We start from the raw sequence: 13147 nt of genomic DNA, 5'->3' as shown, positions 1-13147 counted from the left end.
TGGACAGGCTCTAGACTAACCACCAGCCTACCCACAAACGCGTGCTACGCCTGTGATATGATCGTCGCCCACAGTTTCTAGACAAGAAAGTAAATAGTATCGATTTCAGTGCCGTCGGTGTGTGCAACGGAGTGGAAACAGCCCGTGCATGAAGATGTTCAAGGCTTTTTTCGTTCGGCAAAATGGCATCTTACTGACTATTTCTTTTACTAATTCAGTGCAAATCGGTGATGGGCAATTTTTTCATTTCGTCGTCTGGTGAGTGATATGTCTAGTTAGTTAGAATAACATGATCATAGAGTGGAGAATGAATACGGAGTGCATGCAAATCGATTTATGAAGCGGAAAGACCGTTCTGCGATTTATCGGGTTGTCGACCTTAACTTAAGCTTAATTGATGATGGACATGATTCTTTGATACAGTATTCTTTGACTCTGTCATTGTCGGTGAGCGTATAAAGGGTGTTACACTCGATTGGCATGCTTAGTTCAGGTGTCCACGACTCTTGGACAATATTTTATTGTACAGAAATAACAATATGTATTAGAGAGATAGCCAACGAACGTCGTTCTCAACTGAATTCTATAAAAGTAAGCGAACTATTTAGTAACTTATGTTTCTCCTCGAGGAAGACTGACACGCTCAAAAAGTGCGTTTGTATAGATAGAGCAGAACATCCTCAATTCATGCATAAACATTTATACAACATTTAACATCTGAGATGGTGACAGATTATTACGTCTATCGTTGTGAAGTTTCGCCATTCACACACAACAATTGTCACTATGGCTGTTCATAATGGGCAAGTGGGGGCTTTACCCCAAGTGGGCGCCCACCAACGCGGCAAGTGAGCCCATCAGGGTACATGTTTTTGTGTAGCATAAACGGCGATCAATGGCCAATTCGATATAGATTGCAAGCATTACGGTAACCGTGAACTTGATAAAGCAATCCTAGTGGATATCAATGACAACCAGGATAGCACTGAATATCATCGTCAACGGACCGTTTGCAAGACCACAGAAGAACTCCCAAAAACTAAAACGAGTCATAGTCTTATGGACAAAGCTAGAGAAACAGAAGGAAGAAAGACAGACAAGTCTTATGAAGACAATCATTTCGTTTAGGTTAATTATTAATGTTTAAAAATCTGATTACAGTCGCGTGTAACTTATCCGACATTCGCTTATTCGATGCGTAATGGAGGAAATAATCTCATTCCAGAAACTTTAACTCAGAGTCCACCTCCAGTCGAAGAGACAGTTATCAGTTCAGGGTAAGAGGCTGCACATCCAACAATTGCTCACGAAAGAGAGAGAGACGAAGTTAGAACAACCCGAAGAGATTGCTCAGGTGGCTAATGGTGTTGCAAGGCCGACATACATGTCGACATCGCGTAGGTATCCGCCACGAGTTAGAAAATTACCAGACAGTTTGGACTTGCAGTGCTTTTGTAGTACATTATTTAGACATGGTCCTAGGTAAGAAGACAGTTATTTAAGTTTACTGTAGTAGTTATGAGTGAAGTTAATTAGGGTTGCCGTTAAGTATATGCACAGTTTGTTTAGTGTCTATTCAGTGAGTAATAACAGTTCAGTTTGGGTGTCTTTGAGTTCATTTATTGGCGTATTCCTACTTTTCCAAATAGAAACCTTCCGTATATTACACTAACTGCACAACCATGTTTGCTGCGTGAACCACATAAAAGCAACGCTTCACACGCACGTACACACACACACACACACACACACACACACACACACACACACACGTACACACACACGTACACATAAAGTTTGCAGTCATATTCCTGCGTAAGTACCTATTGTATACATCCTTGTAAGATAGCTATGAAGCAGGAGTCACTTCAGCTGTGCTAAACTTGCTAAAAGCATAAACATAGCTGTGAAAACCGTGTCTTTTTAGATCTTTGGTATTGCAGTAAGTCATTTGCAATAATGTATTCTTAGAATTGACCACGTTTGTGACTTGGTACTCCATGTATAGACTACAGTTTACGGGCATCTGTAAATATAAATGTTTCTGAAATTTTTTAACTGGCGTCCAAGCACAAGACACCCGCACGGACCAAGTATGACAATTTTGTGTTCCGCGTGACTCATTGTTTACTGTGGTATATAAATTGCCTGAAATGTTGCCTACTAGAATCCACAGATAATATGGAGCTAAATCATCAGGATATCCTATAGTTCACCGCATGCATATTTGGTAACACTTCAGGTATTTTCTAATCTTCCTATCTCCTGCTGTCTTTCCTGTATGGTTACTTTATCCGTTTTAAAAGAAGCCGTCCGTTCTATCACATGTGTTCGCAGGCCTGCGGCAATGTGCTAGCCAGCAGTGTGGAGCACAAAAGAGCTTTACAATTGTGTACAGCACAATCCCATACAGCAAATTTAAACAACTATTTCATTAGAGAGGCTTTGTAATGTGATCGAGGAGTCCAGAGCATTGTGTTGTATTTTCCTTTAGCTTGGTGCAACTCGTTGGCCATGCAGCCAAATGCTGTTGTTTCTTGGCTGGGACATGTGGCTGTTATGAAAGTTGTAGATTCCAGAACTGTGATTTAGGGTCAATGAGACAATCAATTGAATGTCATAGCAATTATTAGATCTCGTATCAGTGGTAAATATCAGGACAGCATAGCTAATTCATTATCTAATAGACTAGTATTAGTTGGTACGTGTGTTTGTGTGTACGTGTGGTCGTGTGAAGTGTCTGCGTGTGTGCGTGAGTACGTGTGGTCGTGTGAAGTGTATGTGTGTGTGTGTGTGTGTGTGTGTGTGTGTGTGTGTGTGTGTGTGTGTGTGTGTGTGTGTGTGTGTGTGTTTGTGGTGTGTGTGTTTGTAGTGTGTGTGTGTGTGTGTGTGTGTGTGTGTGTGTGTGTGTGTGTGTGTGTGTGTGTGTGTGTGTGTGTGTGTGTGTGTGTGTGTGTGTATGCGTGTGTGTGTTGATTATGCTGGAATTGTGACTTATTAGTTTATGTCTTGTTAGTTTGACTATCATCTGTCTGCTATTGCTTTTAATTCAACTAGTAGACGATATCCTTATTCTACCGATCGTCTTCTTCTTCAATAAATCTTCAATTGACAATGAAAGCTGTATTGTTCGTTCTTTACTTTAACACTGTGGATCACAGGTTTTTTTTGCATGCCCAATTTTTTTATAGAAACACTCTCTACCTGCAAGAGTTCACCATCCGGAGGCATGATGCAAATAAAGTTCATTATTTATAACCATTTAATTAAGTACTGTTGCACAACTTTCAGCGTCCAATCTATTTATCATATATTTCATGCAATGAGAAGCTAGTATTACAAAGAATTGATCAAAGGAAATTGAACATAATCTAAACTCGAAGTTTCTATTGAGAGAAGTTCAATCAGAACGAATGTGCAAATTTAAGTAAAAGAAGTGTCATATAACGTGCGCTAAATATCCGCGTTTATTTGCCTAAACAACAACTCTCTCCTAATAATTCTTACGACTAAAACTCCTAATTCTATAATATCGTATGCTAGCAATCTAATCTTCTATGCCTCTAATTAACAGCTAAACTTACGTGTCAATATCTAAACTAGCAAATGACCAAATTCAAACTCGTGTAGTCACTCTAGCAAGCATCTTCCACATGCATGTTTTCCAGAGAGCTGACAACTTCGCTAAACGAGGGTCGTTTCCAAGCTCTTTCTGCCCAGCAAGCTTGCATTACGGTTGCATATCTCTCCGGCCAATCGTCTGGAACGACAGGACGCTCACCTCTTTCCACGGCATCGTCTACTTGGTGAGCAAACCGATACTGCTCGAAAGGAAAACCACGTGACCAAATCTCCCAAAGCACAATTCCAAAACTAAACAAAAAAATGTAATATAATTATTAAATACAATAGATTTGACGTCGCCGAGTACCTGTAGACATCGATTGATCCATCGTAGCGCTCTCGACGTGCTAACTCTGGTGCACTCCATCTCACTGTCCCAATACCATCTTCAGACAAATCTCTCATCTCAACTAGTTCAGTTTCTGAATTATTGTCGCTGAATGAATTGTTTCGCTTTGATTGTCGGTTTTTTTGTGCACCACCGAAGAGTCTTCCAAGACCAAAATCAGCCACTTTGACAATCCAACTTTTGCAAACGAGTAAATTCTCACTCTTCAAATCTCGATGAATTCTCGGTGGGTCCAATTTGTGAAGAAATTCCATTCCTTTCGAAGCGTCTAGAGCAAAATCTATTTTACGATTTTGATCTATTTCAATACTGACGTCATCCAGTACGTGACGTAAAGAACCTCGATGAGCAAACTCGACGACAAGAAACGGTTGCGCTTGTGGACTTGATTTACCGGCTCCGATGAAAAGTACAATATTACGATGACGCATTGTTTGCATAAATTTTATTTCTGCTGTAAATTCCAACGACGATTGTGATTCATCATTGTTAATCAGCATTTTCACAGCAACGTCTATGTTACGGTATTGCGCTTTCCACACTTTTCCCGAAGCTCCTCCTCCTATTTCCTCCTGCAGTTCTATTTCTTGCCAACTGATCTGCCACGCATCATTCATAATTTGTATGTGACGACGGAAAGACGTTTCTCGTTCTCTTCGTTTTTTGGTGATACGCCGCAATACCACAACGAGTATAGTAATAATACCTACAACAAGAATAACTCCCGTTCCAATGTAATAATAAGTTGCGTCTTGACAGTGAGATCCAGTAAAGCCGAAAGTGCACGCACATACGGGGACTTGCGTTAGGCGGTTACTCACCACCAAACATCTTCCATGACGACAGTAACCTGTGACACAAAGGTTGCAGTCGGTCAGCTGTGATGAACGCTCTTCTCTTGTCGTCGTTCCGTTTGGACATTGGCGGCATTTTTTCGTCTCTGCTTCAGAGTAAAAACCTACTTTGCAGATGTCGCATGGAAAACGAGAAATGTTGCTCGACCCTAACCCATCAGGACATCCAGCCTTTATGTAAAGTAAACTAGAAGGCGCTAAACATTGCAAATATCCTCGCCAGAAATCCAGTGACGAATAGAGAAATTTGCGCGGCAAATTTGTTAGTTTTTCAAATGCCACGAAATTCCAAGTATTCAAATGAACAATAAACATCCACAATTGGAAATTTCCGTCAAAAACGTTATTTCTAAAGAACAAAGGACACTTAGACGCAATCCACAGCATTTCATTTTGAGCTGTCGCAGAAAAATGGCAAAGATATTCACTAGAATATGAAAGTTTATTGGTCGGTTCTAAATATCTCCACGAATTGTTAATCATGTTATATCTCCACAATTCAAATTTCACTTCAGCATTGTAGTCATATCCGCCAAAAACATACATTTCGAATTCTATAACTGCAGCAGCATGATTATATCGAGGCAAGGGGACGCTCTCTGTATACTCGTTAGTATTAAGTCCGGATCCGGATCCGGACACACTATTCTTGATCATTTTTACTTTCTTCCAAATTCTACGTGTAAGAGAAAAATGCCAAAGATCATTATAACATTGGAAATCTTGTCTTGTCAAACCATATCCTCCAAACAACAAAGCTGACGTCGAGTTGATAGAGACGACTGTAAAGTCAATTCTAAAAGGCCTAGGACTTGACATTATTCGTATGTGATCTCTTGACTTGATTACCATTGTGTACCTACGTGACACAACCAGCCACACATTTTCCTGCATGTGCATACTTACAGCATCTGACGTCATCATTTCTCTGAGTATATTTATTCCTGTAACGTTGAGATATCCCTCCACTTGCCAGCGCTTTGTGCTTAAGTTCATCGACCAAATGACTGGTGGCGCAGACTTTACATTGTTGAACGAAAAGACAATCCGATAATATGTGTCTCTCCACAAAGACTGAAATCCGTAATCCGATGGAATTAGAAGAGTATCGTCCATTCAAGTGACATGCCACTCCAGTTCTCCCGTTACATTGAGTCTCTGCATACTCCAACCATTTGAGCCACAAATTCCATCGTACCAAGGGATGTAATATCTAATACCCTGACTGGCAAATCGTAAAACATAACTTGGATCATCCAGTCCCTCTAGAAACGAAGACACTAAGTCTTGGAGATCGCTTTTCTGCACCCTTTCTTTAAAAGCGACCCCATTAGAGACAGACAACCTACTAACATAACGATTAATAATATTTATATAAACAATCTCTCTGGTATCATTAACAAATATAACGTTCGCCTGAACCATTCCCTTAATTTTACTTTGAAAGCAGAGTTGCGTTTTATTCCAAATTGATTTCTTTACGGAATATTTCCAAATGCACTCGTCAACCGTAGCCAATACTGTTGTCTTTCCTGACCAACCACCAACTAAGTGTAATCTACGAAAGAACGAAAATGCGTAGTTTCCTACTTTCTCCCAACGATATGTTGTCTGTTCTATCACACAGCTCAGTCTGTAACTCAAAATATGATTTCTATATTTACTAGGGTAGAAAATGAAAACATCCTGACTACAGGAGCACAAAGAATTCTCACTTTCTACGGCCACCGCGTAAATTTCATAACGAATATCCGGCCAACTTGGCGCATCGCCCAAAATAGCGACTCGCTTCCATTTCAGTTGTTGGAATAAAAATATCCAAGTGCTGTTGATAGTATCAGAAGACAGAATGATTGCGCGTGAACTGCAAATTGTCACCAGACGTAACCTGTTCATCCAAGGTGGCCCGTTCGCATCACTAGCAATCATATTCCAAGAGTTTGTTTCTTTGTAATAAATCCACGTTTGATGTGAATTTCCATCACTTGAAATTGCGTCACCAATTTTTCTTTTAGATATTTCTCCAAATACCAGTATTCTGTAACGATCTTTCGGGATTGTCATCGACGGTTTAATCACTAATAATGCAGATGTACAGAATGTCAATTGCGGAGCATTACAGGTCCAAGAATTGAAGCGTCCAATCTTATTAAAATACTGAAAATTGCTGTTATAAACTCCAAATGTTTCAGTAGCTTTGCTTGCAAAGGTTGCAGGCAAGATATTGTCAAGTGGAAGTTGTTTTACTCCGTTCCTTGGGTTTCGAATGTTAGATGAGCTTTTGCTTAGCTTGTAATGTGCAATAAAAAGAGTGAACAGAAGTACGTACAAAGATAATTCCATGCCAGCATTCAGCGATAACTTGCTAAAGCAAAAAGATATAAATGAAATGGAGACGCTTTGGGATTGTCCAACAGTTTAATTAATAAGCTATGATACAAATACAGAGAACAAACAACAACAAACAGAGACCGACAGACATATAAACAAACAAACAAAAATACGCGGACCGACAGACATATAAACAAACAAACAGACAACAATCATCTGCTGTACTTCTTGGTAATGAGTGAGTAGCCATGCAATCTTCATTTGCTCGTTCACAAAAATTTGAGATAAGGGTAATATAATTAGATGATAGAAACGGCGTGATCAGATGCAAAGAATCACATTTTGATGATCCACTAGTAATTTAATTGTTATTTGGGGTTATACTTGTGTGAAGCAACAGAACTGTAGTCAGTAGCAATTGCGTCAAACTATCATACTTGGAAACAAACAAGATCCAATTTAATATGCAACATGTTGCATAAATTAGTTTTACAGAGTTCCCATATCAACCATCACAGAAACCCAATCACAGCAGCTCTTGCAAATCCATTGCTAAAGAACTGTTTTAGACTGCGCCATTGTCCTGAAATCCTAGATCAATATCGCACCCGCTCACTTTCAGTGCCTCACTAAACCACTACGAATACACGCACTTCATCGTTGACGTATCCCAACAGAGCGTGTTGATCTCAGGATTACGTGTCGCAGAGAAATATTTTCTTGCATGGCACTGATAGATGCTTGTACGCCATGTGACTTGTATATGCCAAGGACATATTGAGATTGTGTCTTTGAACTGACGTCTAAAACACCCAGCACGTCTGCAGTAGCATCTTCCGTTCGTAACAAACACTAAAACTTACATGGCTTGTAGTTGGAAGTATTTGAAATTCTTCTATCAGACCTTCTTCTACTCGCCTTATCTTCATTATTACTAGTGCATCGATCCATACATCTTCTAATAACTGTATAATTGATGGCAAAGGTCAGGTCATTCTTTGGACTTGCAGGTCTATCATATATATATATATATATATATATATATATATATATATATATATATATATATATATATATATATATATATATATTTACACTTGATTGAATTGGTCGGTAAAACAGTGACTGTCAAATTTAGTGAGAATTAACAAATAGAATATCAAGTCATTTGACCACTTTCTAGCTAGGCCAAATTACATAATTGAACTGCTTGCAGCCTGGTGTAGCCTCGTACCCAGCTCCTCTTGCGCGCCCGGAGAAGAGGCTCTGGTACACGTTGTCTTCGCATACGCGCATCAATTACCCTGAAATTGGCGTAATGTTTAGACGCATGCCAAACCGACGTTGTTTTTTTAGAATCTCAACCCGATAATGTCGCGCGCAACTGCTGAACGGACAACGAAATAGCTACCGTGCGTGGATGAAGCCACAGATCTAGACGCAAGGTCAAGTGATCCAACTAGACGATTTTGGACCTTGCTTTGTGGTAGTGTAGAATTCGATGTCTAGTCGATATGAAGTCAGGTTGTGTACAGTGTTTGCTTAGCGAGAAGGACTGCAGCAGAAGCTGCAGCTTATTTTGAAAATTTCTATCTGTACGACAGCCGGTCTTGCACGCAGATCTTACTCCGTCAATGTAGCAGAAAATTGAGGTTGCAGGCTCATGACAGATAGAACTGGTATCTAGGTCGAAATAAGCGGACAAAGAACAACACCTGTTGAACACGAAAGCTGTTCGCTGTCTTTGCGCGCGACACTAACAGCTTGACATTCTAAACAAAGTCGGTTCTGCATGCTTCCAGACATTACGCCGATTTCGAGGTGTAATTTATGCGCGAATGCGAAGACAATGTATGAATCTCTTTGCCGGGCGCGTAAGAGGGCCTGGGTACGAGGCTATAGCAAGAGTAGTCTCATTTACTCAAAACGTCTGCGCGCAAATGTCGTTTCGTCCATTGCAGCTCCTCGTTTCTTCTACTTGTATCTCGTTTTAACAATGACGATTTTAATATAATGACTAAGACTGCTCATTGGGACTATGGATGCTGTGACTGCCGTGGTTCCCATACAATTATTATTTATTGTAGCGTAGTGACATATCAGATGTAGATCATCATTGCTCTTTTCAACCAATTGACTTTTTTTGAATTTGTAAAATCACCGTCACTAGTTCCAAGCGATGAGCCGTGCAATGACAAAATATGCGTTGTATATCCTTCCTAGTCTTGGCCAAGACTTCATTTTCTTGAAAATTTTAGATACGGCTTGTGGGATGCCAAATTACCTAAAATATAGCTCTAGGATTCAAAAATTGCCTACTCATGAAATACCAGATTTTCTGAGATAGCACTTCTTAGGATCTACGGTTCGGGGTGTGCAACGCCTCGAAGATGTAGCCAATTCTCTAAATGTTTCAGGTAATATATGACTCCGAGATATCAAATTCACCGATTAAGTTAATTAACAAATTGACGCACAGACAGATAAACAGTTAGACCGGGCATCTACGAGAGAACAAACAGACATATAAACAGACACACAACCGATAGACACAACCGATACACAGTGGCGTAACTAGTTGGTTATAAGATGTGCTTTCCAGGGAAATCGGCGTGAATTTCGTGAAAGCGAATACAGATATTCACAGACTAATTATCAATTAATTAAAAAGCAACATATGTAATTCTAGCCTGCCTATTTAGCTAAGAATGATTACAAATATAACAATATTTAAAGCATAGCTGACAATAAGTCTACTGCAGAAATGACAGTTGTACATGTGTACAGTCATTAATTAAATATTATAAGTTTTACTAGTATTACCTGCACTATGGGCTGTGACAATCTGGGCAGTGGCAATCCTTCGTTGAACGCCACTTCTGCAAAAAAAGACGCACCTTACATGACACACGCACGCACGTAAGTACGCAAAAGCGGCCTGCTGAGCCGGCGCAACTCGTACTCTGGGAATTACAGGATGCTTTACAGTGGCTGGAGAGCGCACATCTCATCCGCATACTCCGTTAATTGATTGAGCAAACACACTCCGGCTCATCACATTTCAGAACGCCAACGTCTCGTTTCTGGTCGAAATCCGACTCGAACGTTCGTCTTGGACGGCTGAACTCGACCAGGCCGTCGCGTTTCACGACGATCTGAGACCGGCGTCGTGTCGATCGACCTCTCAATCTTCCGCGTATCTCAATTCACGTCACATCCGCATACTCGGCACTTCTGCAAATACACATTCGCGTAGCAATCTAATTTTACGTTAACTTCAACCCCCAAGGCAATCCGATGCGACCGTTCCTATCACACTACGCATTTTCCAGCATCCACATGTCAGACTCAGAACGGCGTACGATAGCGGGTGTGCGTCCACCGCATACTCGGTCAAATGACTAAACAAACTCCCGCGCATCTCATTTCAAGCCGCCAAAGTCTCGTTTCGGGCCGTCGGAGGACGTCGAGGCCTAATCCGACGCGACCATTCGTCTTCGACTTGCTATCTCGACCGGCCTACCGCGTTTCGCGACGATCCGAGACCGCCGTCGTGTCGAACGGCGACTTACAAACAGACAGACGGAAGTGCGCGTTCTCAAGCTTTTGCGTATTATAGTATAGGATTAGTAAACAAACACCAGGTAAGACTAAAAATAAATCCGTTCACGAATATGAAGGTAACATCTTACCATGCGGCCTACTAAAAATTTTAGTAGTGTAATTATAAATAGGCGGATGTCATGTTGTCAAGCCTGAAGAGGCAATTAGGTCTTGGTTTCCACAAGCCATTTAGTTGCGGCTGTCTTGAAATGATGGATTCATGTGCTTGTGTAGAAAAGTCTGGCAAACATAACCGTAGAAAGGCGTGCAACTGCATGCGTCAAGCTATAGTGCGCTCGTAGGTGAGAAGATTCATGAAGAGTACTAATTGGATGTAGACGATCTGCTAGACGACATATTGTCTATCGGACGGTAAGTGAGTTGGGTTCCCACACGTATTTAATCAGCATATTTTCGTATGACATCCAAAGAGCGACAAAGGAGACAGATACAGCACAAGAGTTCGCGATAAACTTGTTTATCTATAACATGAAGCCATCTAACAGTTTAGTTAAATGCTGCGATTACTAATAGAAACCTGTTAGCCAGCATGCACTTATATAGTTTTACGCAATTAATCTAAATTCCGACCTAATCCCGCCTTTTCTTCGCATCTAACTCATTATAACTGCGAAAATATCGGCAGGTTTGCCTCTGCATCCCAACGATGTGAGTAAGTATAGATCCAGCAAGTACAGAGCTTTTCGATTGATACAAATATCTCCCCGGAGTCTAACCGTTGTTACGCAAATGGCTTCATTCCACCAACGTTTTAATGACTGAATCCGATTAGCTTCGCTACATGGCTTTTCCTTGGCCCACATGGAGGAGTTGAATGATGACAGTCAAGGAGCGCTAAGTTAGAGAAACTTTCCTGACCCAACATGGACATCTTTAAAGCAATGCTGCAATTGTGAGAGAGAAATGATTCAGTCAGCTGTTCAGCAGCCATGGCCAGATGTCAGCCTGAGCTTTACCACCTGCATGTTTATTCGAGTAAATCCAGCGGCCTTGCTCAAGTTGATCATTCACTACTATAGTTCGATCCTGCTGGTCAAGCCATCCTTTAACCGGCAAAGAAATTTAGAGTGGACACTTAAATTGCGAGAATATCACAATTAATGGACCACATTCCTAGGGTAACAAGCAGATACACTAGCTACACACTCATGTACTATTGCCAAAGGATCAAGTTGTGTTTCAAGATGGGCAATAGACGATATTCGGGGGGGCGGGCGGAGCTTCTAGAGCATGCTCAATCTCGAGGATAACACGCACCTTTCGCCGATCTCGTTGTACACAAACTCCACGTTTCCGGGTCTGCATCTAAACCGTAGATCATCTTGTCGTTGACTAAGCTTTGTAAGTAAGTTCACTACTTACCGTCTCGTGAATCTTGTGAGAGACTTTGCTTGCGTAGAGACACGTAGAACGCCATTTCTTGAGTACGGCTTCTCGAGGGTAAGAGACTGCAGTTCAAGCTGAAGTCGCCTGATTCACATTCTGAACAGATACACGTGGAGTGGAAACACAGACTACTCATTGCTTAGCGATGGAAGTTTTGTCATATAAAGATTTTTTGGTAGGGGAACCCATTCGGGGTAACAGAAAGTGACGAACTATCACTGTCTGAGTGGTTGAAACTAGGACTAATTTTCCCGCATCTAGCGAACTATTTGAACTGTGGAGCTGTGAAACTGTGTATCTTGTCTAACTAGAGTCAGCAAAAGTTTGTCTAGCCTATCCAACTCGTCATGGAAGGCGGTGAGCTCATGAGCTTACACATCACTTGATGAACCTTGGCCTGATTCTTTGTTTGCTATACAGAGAAATTGTCTTGGCTGCTTTCAGTCAAACTCCACACTGTATCAAATACATTTCTCTACGCAAAACCTGTGTAAGACATGATTTTATCATGAGAATGCATTTTCTTGCAACCAAGACTCTGCAGATGCAAGGTCTTGCTCGAGAACTCTAATCTTGTTTTGAAGTTCCACTATTTCATTTGCTTGTTGTTCAGTTATCGGATGTAAACCATCAGCTGCAGCGCCTCAGTGACATTTTTGACAATCAACATCTTCAATTTTGAGATCACTACCATACGCATGACTTGATCAACTGCAGATGAGGTAGAACAACCTCTGCTTTCTGATTTAGACATTACAGCTATGGAATAGTGCGTGAGTGTTGTGTTTCGTTAGACATAAACGGTTGCTGGGACTTGTAGACTGGCAGTGCTAATTGTAAACAGACTACAGAGTACGTTTACTGTACTCTGATCCGCGTCAGTGTACTTATCCAGTGCAAGTTATCACAGTAAGAACTTCGACTTGGCCAATCACATATATACAGAAGAAAGTTAGACAGCCCAGAAACAACGCGGAAC

At 41.0% G+C, this 13147-nt stretch overlaps 1 protein-coding gene across 1 annotated transcript; it reads right to left on the bottom strand.

Annotated features, from left to right (window-relative positions):
* Nucleotides 1-3421: 3421 nt before the first annotated feature.
* Nucleotides 3422-5005, bottom strand: LOC134198620 (stress-activated protein kinase alpha-like). Its single transcript, XM_062668031.1, has 2 exons — nt 3932-5005; nt 3422-3873 (listed from the first exon to the last, which is right to left on the bottom strand). Exons 1-2 carry the CDS (start codon nt 4588-4590, stop codon nt 3636-3638), a joined length of 897 nt encoding a protein of 298 aa, XP_062524015.1. The 5' UTR covers nt 4591-5005; the 3' UTR covers nt 3422-3635.
* Nucleotides 5006-13147: the final 8142 nt, after the last annotated feature.

Source organism: Corticium candelabrum, chromosome 2 (genome assembly GCF_963422355.1).
Source record: "Corticium candelabrum chromosome 2, ooCorCand1.1, whole genome shotgun sequence".
Lineage (NCBI taxonomy): Eukaryota > Metazoa > Porifera > Homoscleromorpha > Homosclerophorida > Plakinidae > Corticium > Corticium candelabrum.
This window is presented reverse-complemented; position numbering and strand designations above follow the sequence as displayed.

Coding starts and splice junctions, on each gene's coding strand:
- LOC134198620 (XM_062668031.1), bottom strand. CDS start 4,590: ATGAATGATGCGTGGCAGATCAGTTGGCAAGAAATAGAACTGCAGGAG. Junction 3,874..3,931: donor GGATCAATCGATGTCTACAG/GTACTCGGCGAC, acceptor TTTTTTGTTTAG/TTTTGGAATTGTGCTTTGGG.